Below are 21,666 nucleotides of genomic sequence, written 5' to 3'. Positions count from 1 at the left end.
ATACATACATCTTAACTCAAGAATTTGGAGGTTCATCTTCTTGGCCTTGAAACTAGTATGAGGAATTGACAATTGGCTTGGTACTAGTGCCATAATTGTCAAGACTTCCCTTCACAACCTATCTAGTACAATAGTAGTCTGATTTCATATATTCTGCTCTAAACTATGAATCATAAAGGAAATTGAGCTTGCAGAATTAGGCACATAAATTACTATTGTATTATTACTATTGTATGATTCTTCTAATTTAAAATGAAAAGCATTGATGTTGGGCACTTAACTATAATTTTAGTCCAGTATAAAAGAAAGCTTACTATTACTTTTATATCAGGATTTACAAAATACTTATAGGAATGAAAAGAATGTACATAAATGAGACATTGAACTAGAAATACACTTTTGGGTAATTTTATACCCTCTCCTCACTTTCCGTGTGGTCTTTATTCAAATTATGAAGACATAGTTTTGTTGTTGTTGAGGAAGATGAAACAAGGTGGCAGTACATAGTAGTCATACCTTCACAGGCTAGTCAGGCGGCAATATCCAGCAAGTATGTAAACTAAATATTTTTCAAATGACTGCTCAGAATCATTACAGAATATGTTAGGGGTTTGTTTGACAGAATTTCCATTTTAGATACACACGAAGATTATAAAATGAAACACATGAAAAATATTTCTGAAAAACCAAGGTCATCACCAGTTATTTATATTATAACTGTATGATGTAATATTCTTAAAGTATTTCTGAGAGGTCTGTGTAAGCTAGGAACCAAATTCTCTTTTCAGGATAAACATTTACAAGAACATATGTCGCATTCTGAGAGTAATTTAAAATCCAGGAATATACTACTTAAACGATTGGAAAAGTGCTCTCTCCAATAGGTACACAATATACATACAAGAATGAAATTTTCTATAAACTTCAAAGACTATATAGCAAGGGAAAGAGAATTCTCAAGGAACCAGGATATGAAAACAAAATGTGATGGTATGAGGTCTTAAATCAACCTCCGTTTAATGTCAAAGGAAAGTGGTTTAAAGTCCAAAATAGATTAGGCAGTCAAGGCAGATGAAATGGGTTGAACTTGAACTGGGATAATTTGTCCTGGTCCTTCATGAGCTGAGACAGAGTTTCTGTACATGGCAGCTGCTACTATCCAAGTAGATTCCCTGTGCAGCTTAGAAAATAGAAAAAGAGAGTTTTCAAGCACATGGATAGAAAGGATTATCCAGCTCAGTATTTATGTATCAACTCATGAGAGGCCAAAAGAAATCATGCAGTCTAAGAACAAGAGTAAAAACACAAAAATCATTAAACTTTACAAAGTATATACAGAGCAAACCAACTTCTTCCAGGTTGGATAGATCATAGTTAATCAGATAGTGTGGTTACAATAAGAATTGTAACCAGATTCTTCATCAACATCATTATCAGATTCCACCATCAAAAGAGAAGAAAAATGGTTAGAACAAAGCCACAATTTGCCTTGTCACAAGCAATTTATTTGAACCATTTTACTTAGATGTTTTGCTGTGCAAACGTAAAACTGTCATTTAAATTATGAGCTCAACCATACACTGAAATTTTCAGAATGTAGTTCTTTTGGAATAATACAAGCATTTTTATATTAATACAAATTGCCTTATACATTTTAATTTCAAATTTACAAGAACAATTTGGATAGAAATGCACTACACTGGCATTTAAAAAGCATGCAGACCATTGAGACATTTACAGGTTCAAATCTTTATTGTTTTTAAATTCTACATGTCTTTTACAATACAATAATTTGTTACTTAAATGGCCTTTTTATAGTTAATGTACAATGGATTCTTCTCTTTCCTGAACCTCAGTCACGAAATACAATTTCATCAATATGATTTTTCTAAATAGATTAATACAAGACTCTCTGTGAATTGGGAAGGCTCCGGCATTTTATTTAAATACAAGAACACACCTACTTCCCTTCAAAATCTGTGATCAATCCTTCAAAATGCTTTGAAGACTGGAGTTTTACCGAGGACTGATATGAATCATATCAGTCTAAGAAGATACTTTTTTTCCCTTTTCTCTGCCATTTATATTAAAAGGCTTTTTAATGCCATGAAGCAAGTTACCTTTTCATCTACTGAGGCAATCTCATGTTGAAGAAAATTATGATTATCTGCATGCAATGAACACTCCTCTTTTAGATAGCTGATGTATTTTATACATATTATAAAGAATCTGTTAAAGAGTGCAGGTACTTTGATAATGATTTCACAAAGGACATATGCTGGTAATGATAGCTAACATTTAACACCTAATATGAACTAATGTATATTTAACAGGCAATTAACATGGCTAATAAATAAGCCATGATGAACAAGATTTGCCCTTTCAGAAAATGAACTCATTTGGTCCACACTTCTACAGTTATTTGGGTAAAAAAAACTGGAACAGTTAGGCCAGATGTTGTGATGAAATGTTTGATTCTCAAATGTAACACATTAAAAAGAAAAAGTATCCCATAGTGGAGCATTGTTGTATGACCTTAGTATAAAAAGATGGCCTGCTGCTTGGAGTGACAAATGAGACCTGAAGGCCAAGCCAGAAAGAAAAGTGGCAATGGGCTGAATTTCCATGATAGTGTTATACTTTCTTGTTCCATGGCACTGCTTTTACTCTGTAGAATTTTGTACCAAGAGGAACTTTAAATCTGTTTTGTGCCTAAAAAAAACAACAACAACAAAGAGGATTATTTCAAATGCTACCTAAATTGTCAACTAAGACAGATTTTTAAGAAGTTGGATTGCCAAACACGACATTTCAAATTCTTTTAGTATGCAATTTATAGCAATGTCCTTAACTGTCATGCATTACTATCAAACTTTAATCCTCGCTGAGCTCATCATTTTGTAATTATTTATACTGATCTTGGAATTTTGTTACAAAAACCTTGTGATCAATGTCTACATCCAAAATCACTTTTAAATTCTGAAGGGAATTTTAAAGTAATTCATCAATGAAGGCCACTCAACAGTACATTGCTGCCAATTTGCATTTCTATTTATGCTGACTTGGATGACACCAAAGGACCCAAAGCAGTATATTTTCCATTACCAAATCTGAAGCCAGGCAAATAATTATCTACCTCATTTATGAACACTGGGAGCTAAGGCATCACCAGATATCCAAGTTCAATTATGGGATGATGAAGGTTGGCCCAGAGTAACAGAGATGGCGTTATGTCTTAAAGACAGACTTAAATAGGATGGTCACCACTTCTTTTAATTGTGAAGGATTCTTAGCCCCTTGAAGAAAGCTCTCCCATTAACCCCCTCATTCAGCCATTTTCTCCAAGACGTATCATACACCACAAAAAGCCCATGAAGTGATACTCTTGTCAATATCCTTTGATTGTATGAACTGAAAAATACTATTTATAAACATAAATGAAGTATGCTTCTGGAAAAATCTGTATTTTTTATTATTTTAATCAATCCCGAGAGCCCCTTTAAAGGGCGAACTGGCATTTAGGCCAGAGAGAGGGAAGTCTGGAGAGGCTGAGAGCTCCAAAAACAGCCTTGGAGGGGCTGCACTGTGCCCATGGTTGAAATCGAAGCCATCTCAACTACATCATCCAAGTCAGCATACTTTTAAGTAATTTCAAGTCTCCTTTAGACTGGTCACAATGGCTTAGTGCATTGATTTACTTGATGATTTATTATAAACTCAATACTTAGACTGCTTTTCATCTTTGAAGTTGCTTTAGAGCAGTGGTTCTCAATCTGTGGGTCCCCAGGTGTTTTGGCCTACAGCTCCCAGAAATCTCAGCTAGTTTATCAGCTGTTAGGATTTCTGGGAGTTGAAGGTCAAAACATCTGGGGACCCACAGGTTGAGGACCACTGCTTTAGAATTAGAAGCTGATCAAGAGCATTTTCTTGAAAAAAATACTAGGGACAATCAGAACTTTTAAGTACTGTTTCAGAAGTAACTTTGTCTGTAGGATATTATTTTTGGAAAAATGACACAGCAATGTTCTATTTGGGAAGCAAATTACAGACTGTTATAAGCCATTACTTTCTGGGTGCAGCAGAAAACATTTCCTTATTATTTCCAAAACATTGTCTTTGTGGCCAGATTTGAGGATTTGATGCAATTTTTCTATAAAAACAATTGAAAGATAACACATTACATTACACATAAATGAGCTTTACACTAACATGTCCATGTGTTAATTTTTAAAATGCTATCCCAGGCTTGGGTAAAAAAGGTAACTTGGACTGGACTATAAAGCTGACTGGTGACTGAAAGAACTAAATTACTTTTAGTAATGCTCCTATGAAAAATTATAATTAAAAGTCAAAGAAATACAGAGGAATTCTGTTTCAGACCTTTGAAGCTTACCTTTTTTGCCTGACAATATTCTTTTTCCATTACTTTCCCTAAAACCCAGGGCCTTCGAGTTGTGCCTGAAGCTAGAAAAAAAAGTGTTTGTTACTCATGATATACAAACTATTGTCCTTCTTGTTACAAAACTATATAACAATGGCATACTTCTAACAACCACAAAAGCCAATATTAATTATCTGATAGAATAATAACAACAACATTATCACTCATACACTTGACACTATTCTCATATTATTGGATACATAGCCTGGAATCCTGATCATGCTTTATACATCACAATGGCCTGTTACGTTGGCACAATGCGATTTTCAGACTATGCAGCAGAAGTAGGGAACTGTCAAGGGAGAATCCTCTGCTTTCGTCAGCCAAAAGATCTGAGTTGTAATGAGTACAGTGTTTCCTCACTTATCGCGGGGGTTACGTTCCAGGACCACCCGCAATAAGTGAAAATCTGTGAAATAGGGATACCGTATTCATTCTATGTGTGGAGGAGAGCAAATAACAGACCACTTACTACAATGCAGTCTGCATTTTATTTTAGCAGTTACAATATACAGTAAGGCACAAGGGCTATTGGCTCGCAATTCCCATAACCCCCAGTTTGCATGGGGATAATCAAGTGTTGGGGATTGTCATTCAATAACATCTGGGGATCCAAAAACTAAAGATCACCAACCACTATGTACAAAAATTATAGTTGGCCAACTATATCTATGGATTTTCTATCCATAGATTCAGTGGTTTTTTGAAAGGGCTGATGTGGCCCTTGATTAAAATGAATTTTGACACCCCTGCCCTATACAGTGGGCAATTGTGTAATACTGCCTTTAATTAGACCTCCCTCCCCCCAGGTAAAACTGCAGAAATGACACAAGCAGCGGTTTTTAAGGTTATGATTTGCCTTACTTCTCTCCCATGACTTTTCTGGCAGAAGGGGCATTTTTATAAAAGAGGCTTATGTCACAGAAGTGTCTTTAGACAAGAAACATGCAATATTTCAGAACATGTGTGTGTGTGTGTATCACAGTACAAATGGTGCTGGTGGGTATGGAACACAAAGAGGTAGCTGGGCATATAGCACTCAAAATTTCTCAACCTCATGTGATGCTTTCTTTTCATAGGTAGTTTGGGGAGAAATACATCAAATTCTCTGTGTGTGTCCCTCTCTAAACTAAATTTGCTAACACTTCTTCAGGACACTGCTTAGATTTGGATAGCTTCATTAAGATTTATCACAAATCTAGCCAAATTGCCTTATGTGGTTCTCACTTTGGAATTTATCAGAGCAATATAAATGAATATTCATACATACATACAAATGTGGATAAACAGCACATTTTAATATGTGATTAAGTTTTGAAATGATTAGAACAGTCTCTTCAGGGTTATGACACTTACCACACTCACCTGGTTTGAGATCCAGTGCTGTAAGAGATTCTGAATGTAAGAAATACAAAGTTGGGCTAACTGTGAATAATACATAGTTGTCATGACGTTCATCCAAAATAATGAGAACCAAATCGCCAACCTGGAAACTGAATCAAAGGAACAAAAATCAGTAGGAGATGTACAATTCTATGGATATTCATCCACGGGCTTTATGTTAATTACCAATGTACTTTTGAAGGACTACACACATTTTCTTTATGCAACAGATTAACTGCAGAAACTCATCAAATACTTAGACAATTGTTATAATGAATCACATAATGGGCTCTAGTTCTTTAAAAAAAAGCAAGAAAGAAAAGAGCCAGTGTTGTTAGACTAAGTCTAGAGAGATCAAAGTTTAAATCCACACACAGCCATGAAGGTCAACGGTGGTGGCTACTGGCCAGTGGCTATATGTCAAGCCTCATCTATTTCACAGGATCATTTTAAAGAGAAAATTAGAGGTGCAAGAGAGGATATGCATTTACTCTTTGAAAGAAAGTGCTAGATAACAATATAAATAAAGAAAAGGGTAGCAGAAAACACAAATACCACTGACGACAGAAGTTTCTTGTGAAAAATATTTTCTGTCTGCCTAGATCCCCTTTCCTTTTTTGTCCTCTGTGCAGTTGGGACTATTTTAGCAGCATTTAAATGAAGATGATAAAGAAAAACCGAAGGAGAACAACCATCTTCAAGTAAAACAGAATACGACTTTAGACTGTATCTGTGTGGGCCTAAAACAGGCAAAGTAAATAGCAGCTACCACCAGAATTTCTTACTGTTCATACATGAACAGAGAGAAAAGATGATATTACCTCTCTCCCCCAAAAAACATATTAAAATATACGTCTTTTAAGTTTAGCCACCAGAATGGAAATCATAAAAAAGTGGAAGTTGAAAAAAGAACCAATTATTCCTGGATATATATTGGCAGAAACTTTCAAGTGGTCTCTAGAACAATTGAAATGATTTTGTTTACTAACACAAAGCTGATCTTCCTGGCTGTTTCATTTCATGAACACATATTGTTAACTTTTGGGGAAGAAGTGGAAACATATAGAATTGACATTTTTGTACTGGAGGAACCCTTCTCTATTTTTCCATGTTATTTCTGCCTCTAGTATAAAATGCTCTTTACAAAAAAGTAATGCCCAAGAATGCATTTATTTCAAAAACAGAGGCTTAAACATTCTAGTAAGCACAGGAGTCCTGTATGCAGAAACTCCAGATTTTACAACACAACAAAAAAGGTGGTGGATGTCTATATATGTGGAAAAGACAGCATTAATGAGATCTATGCAGGTTTAGGCAAGTAGTGTTTGCAATCATTGTAATCTAAATGTATAGCCACACATATACTTGAGTTCCCTTGGGGAGATAGTGTGGGATATAAATCACGTTTATTATTATTATACTTACTCTCTGATAGCGATTTTTTCAGAATGTCTTAGGGATAGTGAAGACATACTTTGAGACATCTGCAAAAATGAGAAAAGCATTATTATTTTCATTTCAAGTATAGGTTGAACAAAACTACGTATTATTTCTTGCTTTTTTAGTACTTATTGTACCTTCTTAAAGTTAGTCTGGGAACCAGTGTGCCCTAGTAGTTTGAGCACTGCAGTATGACTCTAAGACATGTTCAATCCCACAGTTACTTGTGTGAATGCTAAATGGAACTTAGTAAGATGAGCATTTGTGCAACTCTTGAGTGTACATGTGTGGTTTTGACTGCTCAATTTCAAGACTATCAAATATGGGCTAAATAAGGAAAAGGAGGGAGAAAGCACAGATACTTCTTTCACCACAGGATCCTAGAAAAATGACACTTCTCAGCCACTGTTTTGCAGAATCAAAAAAATTTGACTGATCCAGTAAATATATTCTTTGTTCAGTGGGATCTGGGAGTACGTACTCTTATAATCAGCCTTAAGACTGCTGATTTTTAAAAATAATTCAGTAGGAAAGGTACCACAACTATCTGTAAAGGAACTATATTATGGATTGGATTACATTTAAGATGTGTATCACTGGGCTAGATGTTGAAAAAAATGACATCCATATCCATCTATAGATGGAAAGATCATTTCCATGCAATAAAACAGTCACTGAACTGTAATACTCAACAACTATTTGGTACATGAGAACTCCAGAAGAACAAAATGCAAGCTCTATACTAGTGGTTCCCAACCAGTGGCCCGCGAACTGGTCCATATAACATTTAAAATGTTAAGCCTTAATTCATTTTAATATATCCGTTGCTATAGTGAGTAGGACATCAGGTGAGCGTGGGAGGCTGGGGGCAGGGCAAGTGATTGACGCTACATGTCATGTACTCACACCACTCAGCATCAGTCAGTCACACACATTCTTTTGGGAGGGGGGAGGGGGAAGGAGCCCAAGTGTGTGAGGTGGACCTATGTCCGGCAGGGCGGCAGCAATGAGGTGCTGCGTTCCACATCACTCTGCCTACCATGACCCCCTCTTCTTCTGTTGGTGCAGTCCTCTGTATGCCTGTGTGTGAAGGGCAGGGGGCAGGGCTTCCAGCTGGCTCTAGGAGCCAAGGAGAAAGAGGCGAAGGTGGCCATACAAGTGGAGGAGTGACCCCCTTGGCTCCTGCAGCCAGCAAAGGTGCCTGGGGACTGCGGAGTCTTCCTCCTCAGCTTGCCAAAATCATTGCCTTGCCAGAGCTGGCTACCTCACCAGTCACTCGCCGCAAAGTAGAGGAGGAAGGGAAGGCAGCCTCTTTCTCCCTGGCTCATCGGGGCTTCCTTCACATTGACGCAAACGGAATTTAATTTTCTATTTAAAATGTTATTTTTATATTATAACGTACTCTTAATTCATGTTACTATTAAGCTTAACAAATATGTTAAAAGTTTGATTAAAGTTTATTTTTTGATTAACACAGTTTATTAGATTAACACCAGAGCCCCCGGTGATGAAGCAGGTTAAACTGCTGAGCTGCTGAACTTGCTGACCAAAAGGTCTCTGGTTCAAATCTGGGGAGCGGGATGAGCTCCCGCTATTAGCTCCAGCTTCTGCCAACCTAGCAGTTTGAAAACATGCAAATGTGAGTAGATCAATAGATACTACTCCGGCAAGAAGGTAACGGCGTTCCATGTAGTCATGCCAGCTACATGACCTATGGACAACCCCGACTCTTCGGTTTAGAAATGGAGGTGAGCACCAACCCCCAGAGTCAGACATGACTGGACTTAATTTCAGGGGAAAACCTTACCTACAGTTTATTATTCTTGAACCTTGTGGTCTGTGCTAACAAAAAAAAATCAAAGTGGTCCCTGGTAAAAAAAAAAAGGTTAGTAACCACTGCTCTAAACAAAACACTTTCTCCACATTAAAATTTTGATTAATGTCAATTTTATGGAAATTTTAGGTTCAACCACTATAAAGAACTTATTAACATTTGTCCTGCTTTCAACATAAATTCCAAGAAAGGTTTCCAAAAGTGTTTCCAAAGACCAGAAGTCATATTAAATCAGTAAGGAAGTTATTTTATCATCTGTTAAGCCTTTCCCCTTTGACACATCAGACTGAATCCAAAGATCCAGATGCTTGACAAAAATCCGTATGCCTGAAAGTGTGTGTAAAGAAATGAACACACAGGACTGCCGCTCGTTCTGTTCCTTGTGGCTAAGAAAAGTCTGTCACCTAGTGCCTAAACATAAAACTTCAGTGTGTGGATTTAAAAAACAACAACTAAAATTCCATTTAAAATGCCCTGAAATGCATACTCCCAGGGTGTCCTTTGTATCCATCTATGGAGCTACAGTAGAAATAAGGACACACATTCTCTTCTATTAAAATACCCAGCTTCTCCTAGGTTCAAAACCTTAGTCCACCCAGGTGCTATTTCTCTTCTTCCACTTGTTATTTTCCCCTTTCCTCTGCATCATAACTTGATCAGCCTGTACCACTTTCACACAGGTTAGAACACCGTTAGTTGATTTCCTCAAATGTATTTTCTCTTTCTGACTACTCTTCTTCCCTCCATCTCTTTTTCCTACTCAGGAGTCTCTCTCTTCAATTTAGTGCCCATTCAGCCTTCTACTTTTTTCCTCATCTGTACCAGGCACAAAAAACCTGCTCCTGTTTCTCTAGGTTGTCATATTCTAGTTCAGTCAAACCATGTAGTGTCTATTTGTTCATTCTGTCTACAAAATGGAAACCGTTATACTAACTTGACCCAGGATTAGGATATTACGTTAATGTTGAAAGAGTTTTATATGACTACATAGGAAAAAGAAACCATTTTTAACAAATCCATTTGTTTTCCAAAATTAACAGAGATAATTTCTTTTCTAAATATGTGCAAAAGCTAAGGTAGTTGTTTTCTTTTTAAAAGCTTGTTAACATTGCAGTGCTGTACATTTCTACTCCGATTTATACCCGAGTTTCACTGAGCTTGCTCTTTGGTAAAAGGATGTAAGATGGATATAGTTGGTTGTCAAAGGGACCTCAGCCTCATCCCCGAACATCTTTGCCTCTATTCGTTTCCAATACAGGCAAAATATAGTAGAAAGCCTAAATAGCAATTTCATTTAATGTGGCTACTGGCTACACACAGCGTGTGCGTGCATGTAGTACAGAAAAGACTATGGCATAAAATTTCTAAAACATGAAAATGTGATGTTCTTGTGACCTCACTCATTTGCCAAATTAAGTGTAAAGTTGTACAGCAAATTTGTTTCCTGCAGATCAACTGAGAAGAATAGTGATTATTTTGAATTCTACAAAGACTAAAGAGCTATTCCCCCTTTCAAGGAAAGTTAGGACTCCAGCCCTACCAAGGGTGCAAACTAACACTAAGTGGCATGTCTAATATCAAGTATTGCTTTCCACCCGTTTTTCATTCTCATTGTTAGTTAGATGTCCCATGTGATCTCTTCCAACTCTATGATTCTATCTGCAATGCAACTGTAGGATATTTTTTTTTATAAAATGAAGGAACCAGGGATGGGGATGTGTGGGGAGGATTTTGAGGCAAAACATTGGATTTTTATTTTTTTTTTGCAGTGGGTGCAGCTCTACAAGGCTCTACAAAGCAGCTCCGAAATAGTTGCCTTCTCTGATTTAGGGAGTATCTATATGATATAATTAATGCACTTTGATACCACTGACATGGCTCAGTGTTATGGAATCCTGGCATTTGTGGCTTGGTGAGGTACCTGCGTTGTTTGGCATGGAAGGTTAAAGACTGTGTAAAACTACAACTCCCAAGATTCCTTAGCACCGAGCTATGGCAGTTAAAGGGGTGGCAAACTGCAAACAGAAACATCCAGAGCCAGTGATAGACTTCCATATATATTGCTGGCAAAATCTACTTTTATTCCCCTTCCCCTACGGCGGCATTAAACTTGCTCCAGGTTTATTTTCCCTCTGGATCAGGTTTTTAGGATGAATAGGAAGATGCAAAGGAAAACGGAAGCTGATTTTGTTGTTGAAAGGAACAGGAACCAGTGAAGATATAATAGCTTCAAAAATCAAATATTTGTATCAATTAGAGTATTTTTTGAAGTTGAAACAAGGACTGCAGAATACATCAGAATGCCAATTATCCATATGTATAAACTAGTAAACACTGTATTATTTAGGCATCTCTACATTGTTTTTTTATTACCATTGTTTCCTAACTCAAATTAAATGAAAACATAAATGTGACCGTGTCCAAATTAGTTTTGATTTATTGCTCAAACAGATTTTAGTTAGATTCAGAAATTAAAATTATTCTTCAAACATCTTTCATTACCACTGTTTCCTAACTCAAAATAAATAGGAACATAAATTTGTCTGATTTATTGCTCAGATAGATTATATATATATTCAGAAAATAAAATTAAAAGGATCTTGTCATGAATCAGTTCATTATTCTGTCAAGTTCAAATTAAAGCCACATTTCATGGTTCCAGACTAGTTAATTGTTTTGAGAGTCTTATTTCCAGCTTATATGCTTTCTAACATGCATAGAAAAGGGGACACATTACTCCAAGTGTAAGGGTTAGCTGTTGAAATACAATTTATGACGTAATCTCAGAACTGAAGTTGTTGGTATTAATGATCCATATGGATTTCTCTTTTTGGCAGGATCCCCACTTTTTTAAAGTGGAGAAGCTATTCAATTTGAAACAGATTCCCAGTCCCTTGAATGAGATCTCCATTATAAGGACAGAACATTCATTTTTAAAAAGTCAAGTGTCTAGTGAAAACTTGATCTTAAGGCTAAAATATCTTATGCTAGTTGATACCCAACTACTTTATTAGTCCACTAGCTTTGCCCGGCCACGCGTTGCTGTGGCTTATGGGAATCATTAGTTGGCCAGGTGGAATAGCAGTGAATAGCCTTGCAGCCTCAAACCCTGGCCGTTTTCTTCCTATGGGAATCCTTATTTGGTGAGCTGGAATACAATGAATAGTCTCGGTGTGGCAGGTATGAAAGCTGTAATTAGTCACCTTGATTAGCATGTAATGGCCTTGTAGCTTCAAAGCCTGGCTGCTTGATCCCTGGGGGAATTCTTTGTTGAGAGGTGTTAGCTGGCCCTGATTGTATCCTGTCAGGAATTCCCCCGTTTTCAGAGTGTTGTACTTTATGTACTGTCCTGTTTTTTTTTTAATGGTGGGAGTCATATTTGGTGCATATATTTGTGTCTATTTTATCTGTAATTATCTGGCATGTGCATCAACTCCCATAATTCCGGCTGTTAGGAATTGTTGGAGTTGAAGTCCGAAACACCAAGAGGGCCCGTTTGTGGGAGTTGAAGTCCAAAACACCAAGAGGGCCTAAGTTTGTCCATGGCTGGTCTATATTATAATGTTATGTGAAACGATAGGGGCTTGCACCATCTTATTGGGCCCTCCAGGTCTTTTGGACTTCAACTCCTACAATTCCTAACAGCAGGTAGGCATTTTGGGATTGTGGGAGTTGAAGTCCAAAATTTGAATGGATCATCGGGGAGGGTTTTATAAATATAATGCAATGCAATGGAAATCAATGTAATTCAATATAACATCACAGAATCTTTCTGGCTCCCTTCTTTCTCAGCTGCTTGCTGAGGGGAGGAAGCCTTTGAAGCGCCCGCCCTCACTCGCAAAGACAGCGGGAGCTTCTCTCTCTCTCTCCTTTTCTCTTTTTATCCTTGTGTTCGGCTCCAGAGTCCTTCCCTCCACGCCAGGTTTTCTCTTTTTCTCTTCCCCCCCTCTCTCTCCAGACTCTCTCTTTCCTCCCAATGCAATGCAATGTAATCCAATATTACATCACAGAATCTTTCTGGCTCCCTTCTTTCTCTGCTGCTTGCACGGAAAGGGAATGAAGCGATGGGTGAGGCGCCTGGGACACCTTGGCCACTTCTAATCCCCTTTATTTCCACTTTATATTTTTTGGGTTTTTTTAATTGAAAAACACAGAATGGATGACTATGTCTTTTGTTGCCAAATTTGGTGGGATTTGGTCATGTAGTTTTGTTGTTTAAGTTAAGGGGAAAACGAACATTACATTTTTATATATATAGATAAATTTTTGAATTAGTGGCATTTTGTACATCTTTTGAATTTAATAATGTGAAATAAATACTAAATGACAAATATGCAACACCAGAAATAAAGGGCTCTTCCCAAGCCATCACAGAACAGCAACAACCACCATTTCTATAATATGTATGAACTAACTGTTGAAAATCTACCTTGATAAAATTCCAGGTTTTTGATTATTTTTAGGAATCTTTTCTTTAATCCTCAATTTGTTTTTCACAGATTCTATTTTGATGTAAAACACCAGGCTTTTCAGAAATAGTAACTTTAAGATAAATTGCAGAGAAAAAAAATATAGCCATCACAGAGTTCTTGTGTGCCTACAAGTCAGTTTACTTGCGTAACAATGGATTTTGTCCTAGGATAGCAAAGGACTACTAGTATTCTGGCCTTATACATCTTAATTAAACGAATCTGACTTTCTAAAACAGAATTTGAATAATCCATATAAATATCTGTATTTACCAATCTTTGATTAAGCCTCTTGTTTTCTTCTTCTTTCAGCTGCAGAGTCTGTCAAACAAAGTAGTACAAGACCATTACAATGCTTTAATATATACATATATTTAAAAAATATACAGCACAAATGAATACCTGTATTTACTCAAGTATAATGCACCATCAATTGTAATGTGCACCTCAATTTTGAAGGTGGGCACTGCAAAAAAAAAAAAGTTGTTGAATGTAATGCAGTTTCCCTTGCCTGCCGGCTGTTCTGCTGCTTGCCTTGGAATGAGTGACTGGCAAGGGGAAGCTATGCCTCTCCATCAGGCCAAAGCTGACAAACTCACCAGCCTCAACCTGGTGGAGGGGCAGCAACTTCCCAATTAAGGCCTCATTCATGACACCTTCAAAGCCAAGAGGGAGTTTTTGAAGGCTCCATGAATGAGGCTAGTTGGGAAGCTGCTCCTCCTCCATCAGGCTGAGGCTAGTGAGTTTGTCAGCCTTGGCCTGATGGAGGGGCTTGGTTTCCCCTGATGGAGGGGTTTAGGTGCACGACTAACACATCATCAAATCTAATATGTACCTCCCTTTTGGATATGTAATTTAGCCAAAAAAGGTGGGCATTATATTAGAGTAAATATGGTATAATACCTTCATACACATAATTTCACTATTTTATATTCAATTCAAGAGTACTCAGCTCTGAATAAACATAAATACTGGTTCTTTTCTTTAAAAAAGCAAGAAAAGCCTGAAATCCAATACACATTTATCTCTCCATACAGAAACACTAAGATGATAAAGTCAGCTGTACCAAATTACACAGGCTTCTGTAATGCTTTCTCCTTGAAAAATCAGCTTTTGATATAGTGTAAAAAAAACACAGCTGCTCACAACAGGTGTGACTTTCATAAGATCTGATGTTGAAACTGAAATATGGCCCTCAGATATTTTTTTTCTTGAGAGGAATATTTCTATAACTTAGAAATACAATTTTAAAGTCACTGAAGTCAGGGTTTTATTTTCTTCCACCAACAAATGCAGCAGCCAACTGGGACAGTAAGATGAAAATAAAATATTGTCATTGGGTCTAACACAGACATGTGCACTTTAATAATGTTAATTTATTTGTCTGAGGACAAATATCTGCTGCTTCCTCTCCCCTGAGGATGGAGAAAAAGACCAAGAATTTCTTTGTCTCGATTTACTTCTAACTCGCTGACCGCATGAGATATGTTCATGAGGCTCAATATCTAAACACAACTGGTTACATTGGCCGAAAGAACATTCAGTCTTGTTGCTTGATATCTTTTAAACTGTAGATTTGACATTTAAAGCTTACTACATGCATACTTCCAATTTTGAGAGGGGTAGTGAATGAAATCAATTGTTCTGACTGAAATAGCATAGTATCAGATTGGCAGTCAAAGAACTAAGCATCTACTAGGAGGACAGCAACAGTAATATGGCAATTACCACGTAGTAATGCTTAAGAAGTAGACTGGTAGTAGGGGAAATGTACTCACTTTTTCTAACATCATTATCCTCTGTTTTTCTTCAGACAACATTTGTGCATTTTCACTAAAAACAAACAAGATGTTAATAAAATGCACAGATTTCTTTAAAAAACCCTGGCTAACCAAATAGTTTTATGTTATGATTGTCTGTAATACTACGTTAATCTTGACATTCTATGTTTTTCCAGTTTAATGAATATACTATATATGTTCCATTGTATAAACCACATGTGTCAAACCAGCAGCCGAAATCAGGCCTGCCATGTCATCTTATGTGGCCCTCCAGATATTGGACTAAAATTTCTGTATTCCTCACAATTAGACATCATGACCAGAGCTGATGGGAATAGCAATACAGTAACATCTGTAAGGCTGCAATTTGTTCTGTTTAGTCAGGATAGTGGGTTTTGAATTTAGAGACAAAGCTTGAGGATAGCATGTCTAATGTTAAAATGTCCTTTAACATTTCCCCAACCTCAGAGCCACAAATAATTTTGGGTTACAATACCCATTATCCTTGTCTGAATGGCAGATAATCAAAAGCAATGGGAGATGTCATTCAATAACATCCAGGGACTCAAAATGGGTAAAAACGAGAGCTCTGACCATAATATATATATAAAAAAGTTATATATTATCTGTCTATAGATTCAACAACCCTTTGAAGGCAACCATAAGGATGATGTGGCCCTCAATAAAAATTAGCTTGACACTCCTGAAACAATAGATGACAAAATAAGGGCTGCCTTCGTTTATCAGAATGTCTTCAAAACCTGCAACCCCCCTCCTTCATGTTATTTAAATTGCTTGAACAAAATACTTTATAATGAATTCCAACACCAATTCAGCAATTAATTTTGATACAGTTGATTTTCCACAACATGATTTTTGTTTTACTATTTTTGACTCAATACAAGATTTTTTATCATCTCCCAATGTTCTATCATATCCTGAGATGGTAGCATTTTATGCTGTACAAATGGGTAGCAATTGAGTGGTGCACAACTGTATGTGCAGTACACAAATACACAACAAAACTTTCTGATCACTGGATAGAAAAAGGATTTCTGAGGGGGGAAAAGTCATCACTGCAATCTAACTCAGTATTTAAATGTGGCCAGAATACATCACAGAAAGGTCAGCTGAGGTTGTAATTTCTTCCACTGAAAAGGGATGTTGCCTTCCTCATTAAAATAACACACTTATTCTAAAAATAAAACAAAGCTGAAAGAATGGAAATTTGTTATTTGAATTGAATTGGTTTATTTATTATGTATTTTAGGCATTGAATAGCTGCCATCTTTGTTGTGAGCTGTCCTGAGTTCCCAGAGGGGAGATGGGACGGGATACAAATAAAGTTTTATTATTTTTATTTAATAATACATTTTTAGTTGGGAATCATCTCAAATGGTAGTGCTCAGGTATTGGTCCTGATTCAAGTTCCATGCTTCAGAAAATATTACTGTTTATGGCCTATCAAACAAATTAGGAGATAATGATCAAGGGGCAAATCTTCTGAACTTTTAAGGCAAATATTACACACAAAAGCAATGATGTAAGTAAATATTTGCAGTCTGAAGGGATGAAAATTGAGAGATACATTTCAAGCATGAGCATACTTATAAATCAGTGATTCCCAATATTTGGACCTCTAGTTGTTTTGGACTTCAACTCCCAGAAATCCCAGCAGGCTTGCCAGCTGTTATGAATTGTGGGAGCTGAAATCCAAAACACCTGGTGGACCAAATGTTGGGAACCACTATTTTAAATCAACTGCTTTATTTAGTCACCAACATTTTGATATATATTCATTCCAACAGCTACTTACTTGACAGCCATCATGCTGGTCTCCAAAGTGGAATCCATTCTTCCTTCTTCGGCTGCTTCTGAAGTCAATCGCTCAGGTTCTGCTGAAGAATCAGCTGCACAAGCTCCAGAAAGTTCCGAAGGAGGTGGCACATAAGTTGGTGGAGCAAAATTACATCTCAGTTTATTAACTTCTTCCTCAAGTTTCTTCTTCTCTTCAAGTAAACGAGCTCGGTCTTCAGAGAGGGTTTCAATCAGATCTAAGAAAAAAGTGAATAGCAATTCATAGCTATCATGTTAATATACTGCAAAGATGTTATATGGAATTAAACTGGAAACCATTTTACATCTCAAGGTTACCTTTGTCCCTTTCTTGTTGTTGTTTTATCACTTTTAATTTATCACTTAGGTCATTTATTATGTTTTCTTTTTTCATTTTTTCTCTTGTCAAAACAGTATTAAAGGTAGTCTGAAAGACAGAAAAAGGATTTTTAGGTAAGGCAATGTATAAGAAGATACAATGAGAGAAGACTCCTCACCAACAATTTTCTTCACAATCATATCCTCAATCATCTCAAATGCATTTAAAATAGCATCCAAACTCTGGAATGTGTTCAACATTACTCTTGACATACTTTTATATATTCATTTGTTAGATCTATATACAGTAGAGTCTCGCTTATCCAACATTCTGGATTATCCAACACATTTTTGTAGTCAATGTTTTCAATACATTGTGATATTTTGGTGCTAAATTCATAAATACAATAATTACTACATAGCATTACTGTGTATTGAACTACTTTTTCTGTCAAATTTGTTGTTAAACATGATGTTTTGGTGGTCTTTTCCTTAATCCCTCCTTATTATCCAACGTATTTGCTTATCCAACGTTCTGCCGGCCCGTTTATGTTGGATAAGTGAGACTCTACTGTACCATTCCACTTGCAAATATCCTTGAGCTGGTCTATAGGAATTCCATAACATTCAATAGAAAAGTCCAAAACACAATCTATGACGGCATGTATGTCTGTCCAAGACACCTATCATTAAGGCAACCCATTAATTTAATAGGCTAAAGTGTAATATGTATTGCAAATACCTTATACCTCAAGATATTACATTAATAGTAGTAAAAAGATTGTTAAGCTCCCTTGAAAACAAGGGGACAGAGATGGGCCTGAAATCCAATTTGCTAATACAGTAGAGTCTCACTTATCCAACATTCGATTATCCAACGTTCTGGATTATCCAATGCAGTCTGCCTTTCAGTAGTCAATGTTTTTGTAGTCAATCTTTTCAATACATTGTGATGTTTTGGTGCTAAATTCGTAAATATAGTAATCACTACATAACATTGCTGTGTATTGAACTGCTTTTTCTGTCAAATTTGTTGTCAAACATGATGTTTTGGTGTTTAATTTGTAAAATCATAATGTAATTTGATGTTTAATAGGCTTTTTCTTAATCCCTCCTTATTATCCAACATATTCGCTTATCCAACATTCTGCTGGCCCGTTTATGTTGGATAAGTGAGACTCTACTGTATTTCTCTTTGATACATGATTTTGAATCAGACAAAAGAATGACAAAATGTCAGTATGTGTCACGCCAAAACAAAAACAAAAAATCCCAGAGAAGCAGGTCCATGGATCTGGTTTTGGAACACCATATAATCTTTCGGGTTTCAGTGGAATAGGAAATTTTCAAATTTTACCCATACTAGATTTTTAAAATAAAAAACAATTAAGCTCCCTGCACACCTCAAATAGCTGCAGAAACTTCAATAAATATAATATAAAATGTAAAGAAATTATCTACAAACAGCACGAAAATGAATTAAAATTATGTGACAGAAGAAATTGATTCATTGTGCCTTTTATAAAAACATACTGGCTAAGAAAATTAGTACCAGCCTAAAAATCTACAACTAGCAAGTAAAGGATAGCATCAAAGGACTTTGGGGAAAAAATGAGGAATGATTAACTATTGTGCAAGTTACCCAAAACAAAGAATCTCAGTCATTGTAAAGCAGCCCCCAACAAATGTATCTAATCTGACATCACAGAGCAGCTTACACTACCTGCTGTTCTGCAGTGAGTGATGTTCGGATGTTTTGCATTTCCTCATTTTTTCTTTTCTCATGTTCTTCAAGCTGCTCCAAAAACTTCACTTTTTCCTCCTGAAGCTTTTCTTGAAGCTCTGAAACCAAGCTAGATGCAGATGATTCAGTCGAACTTGGGAGAGGAAAAAGGAAAATATTCACAATATAATGAAAGTCTGATGCAGTTCAAATAACAATAAAGGCAAAAGATCTAAACCAGGGGTCCCCAAACTTTTGAAACAGGGGGCCAGTTCACGATCCTTCAGACTGTTGGAGGGCCGGACTATAGTTGGCCACCGAGCAATAATAATAATAATAATAATAATAATAATAAAGAAGGTTGGAAGAGAACCTTTGGGCCATTGAGTCCAACCCCCTTCTGCCTTTGTGCACTCCTGACAGATGGCCACCCAGCCTCAATGTTAATTATTATTATTATTATTATTAATAATAATAATAAAGAGGGTTGGAAGAGACCCCTTGGGCCATTTAGTCCAATCCCCTTCTGCCCTTGTGCACTGAAAGCACAAGCAAAGCACCCCTGACAGATGGCCACCCAGCCTCAATGTTAATTATTATTATTATTATTATTAATAATAATAATAATAATAATAATAATAATAAAGAGGGTAGGAAGAGACCCCTTGGGCCATTTAGTCCAATCCCCTTCTGCCCTTGTGCACTGGAAAGCACAAGCAAAGCACCCCTGACAGATGGCCACCCAGCCTCAATGTTAATAATAATAATAATAATAATAATAATAATAATAATAATAATAATAATGCGATTTTGTGATACGAAATCCAGCATATCTATCTTGTTTGCTGTGTCATACAAAATAATAATAATAATAATAATAATAATAATAATAATAATAATAATAATAAGGGTTGTAAGAGAAGAAGAGACCCCTTGGGTCATTTAGTCCAAACCCCTTCTGTCCTTGTGCCGTGAGGGCCAGATAAATAGCTTCGATGGGCCGCATCTGGCCCCCGGGCCTTAGTTTGGGGACCCCTGATCTAAACCTTTAAAGCATTTTACCTCATGTGTGTGTCATGGTATAGTTAAGAAGTACAGCGTACTGGCTAACATTAGCTGCCAGTTGTAGCCTACAAACTGCATAAAATTTAAAAAACTGGATGTGAGATAAGGAAAAAAAAACAATTAAAAAAAGGGGGAAAAGTAGTGCAAAATTCCTAGCCTGCAACAATATACATTCTCTACTACTAGTGACTCCTCTGGTGTTCAGAAGCTGTAAAAGAAAGCTGCATGTTCATGACCCAGAAGAAGGGCTAAAAATCCTGATTTTACTTTGTAGCCAGAACAGCAGCAAATATCTTGTACAAATCAAAACAAACATTAGTCAGCAAAGTTATGTAAATAGGTTACTAGGATGGCATGTCAAACCACACCATAATGTCTACTAATAATGATTTTAATGCACTCCCAGGTCTGTTTTTGAAATTGAAGAAACAGCACAATGTATATAGGAGGAAAGATAATTCAGCAGATTCAGTTTTCAGAAATAAAACAATTAAGGAAGTAAGAATAAAATGCCATTTTGAAAAAGAAATCTTTACCAACACGGACACTGTGGTCAGAGGAGGGGGCTCTGCTCTTAGTCCCACCCCTGTCTCAAGTACAGTTGGTGGGGACGAGAGGGGGGCCTTCTCCGTGATCACTCCTTCCCTCTGGAACTCCCTCCCTATGGAAATTAGGACAGCCCCCTCACTCCTCTCCTTTAAGAAGCAATTAAAAACACCTTTGCACATTAGTCTTTGGACAGGAAGATGATTTTATTGTTTTATCAGGTCTGATAATGCTGACAGTGATTATATTACCTTAACTCATGGGAGAGCCACATTTTTATATGTGTATATTTTACACTCTTATAAAGGTTTTATCAGCTTGTGGTATTATTTATGAGGTCAATTGAATACATGTTTTAGCCTAGGTTGTTATATTGGTTTATTTTTAACTGTTTGTTGGTTTTGTGTTTTATTTCTATTTTTTGCCATAGGACATGGCATTGAATATTTTCAGTTTTTATTTTTGGAAACCGCTTTGAGTCCCTTCGAGAAGATAAGGTTGGTTAAAAATAAAGTTGTTGTTGTTACTATTATTGTTATTATTCTTATTCTTATTATTGCTAGGTAACCTTTTTCTTAAAGCACAACAAAGACAATTATTACAATAAAATTATTCACAATTTGTTGCAACCATTTAACTGTAATCACAAAGCTTACTGTTTAAGGGTAGTTCTACTCTGCACCTTATTACAGATTTTCACAATGTAACCAGTTTCAAAAGGAAAATTACATTTACAATGGAAAATATAATGAAACAACCTGACACCATTTATTTATTTATTTAGTATCGAAAGCATTGCATAATAAATAAGTTTACCACTGATCTCACCA

General features: G+C 36.4%; 1 protein-coding gene across 2 annotated transcripts in view; it reads right to left on the bottom strand.

The window, feature by feature from the left end:
- Positions 1–392: 392 nt before the first annotated feature.
- The window catches only part of rb1cc1 (RB1 inducible coiled-coil 1), an 81,195-nt gene continuing 59,921 nt past the window's right edge, over positions 393–21,666 (bottom strand). The window contains exons 16-24 of one of the 2 annotated variants that reach the window (XM_062980370.1): positions 19,226–19,379; positions 17,503–17,611; positions 17,165–17,402; positions 15,346–15,400; positions 13,841–13,888; positions 7,250–7,308; positions 5,798–5,934; positions 4,394–4,464; positions 393–2,712 (exon numbers count right to left, since the gene is read on the bottom strand). In XM_062980370.1, the coding sequence (XP_062836440.1) occupies positions 2,635–2,712; positions 4,394–4,464; positions 5,798–5,934; positions 7,250–7,308; positions 13,841–13,888; positions 15,346–15,400; positions 17,165–17,402; positions 17,503–17,611; positions 19,226–19,379 (949 nt within the window). In that variant the 3' untranslated portion in view covers positions 393–2,634. The remainder of the gene's footprint in view (positions 2,713–4,393; positions 4,465–5,797; positions 5,935–7,249; positions 7,309–13,840; positions 13,889–15,345; positions 15,401–17,164; positions 17,403–17,502; positions 17,612–19,225; positions 19,380–21,666) is intronic. The other variant, XM_062980371.1, reaches the window with a different exon arrangement.

Source organism: Anolis carolinensis, chromosome 4, assembly GCF_035594765.1.
Source record: "Anolis carolinensis isolate JA03-04 chromosome 4, rAnoCar3.1.pri, whole genome shotgun sequence".
NCBI lineage: Eukaryota > Metazoa > Chordata > Lepidosauria > Squamata > Dactyloidae > Anolis > Anolis carolinensis.
Note: the sequence above shows the minus strand (reverse complement) of the source record. Positions and strands in the feature narration are given on the sequence as shown.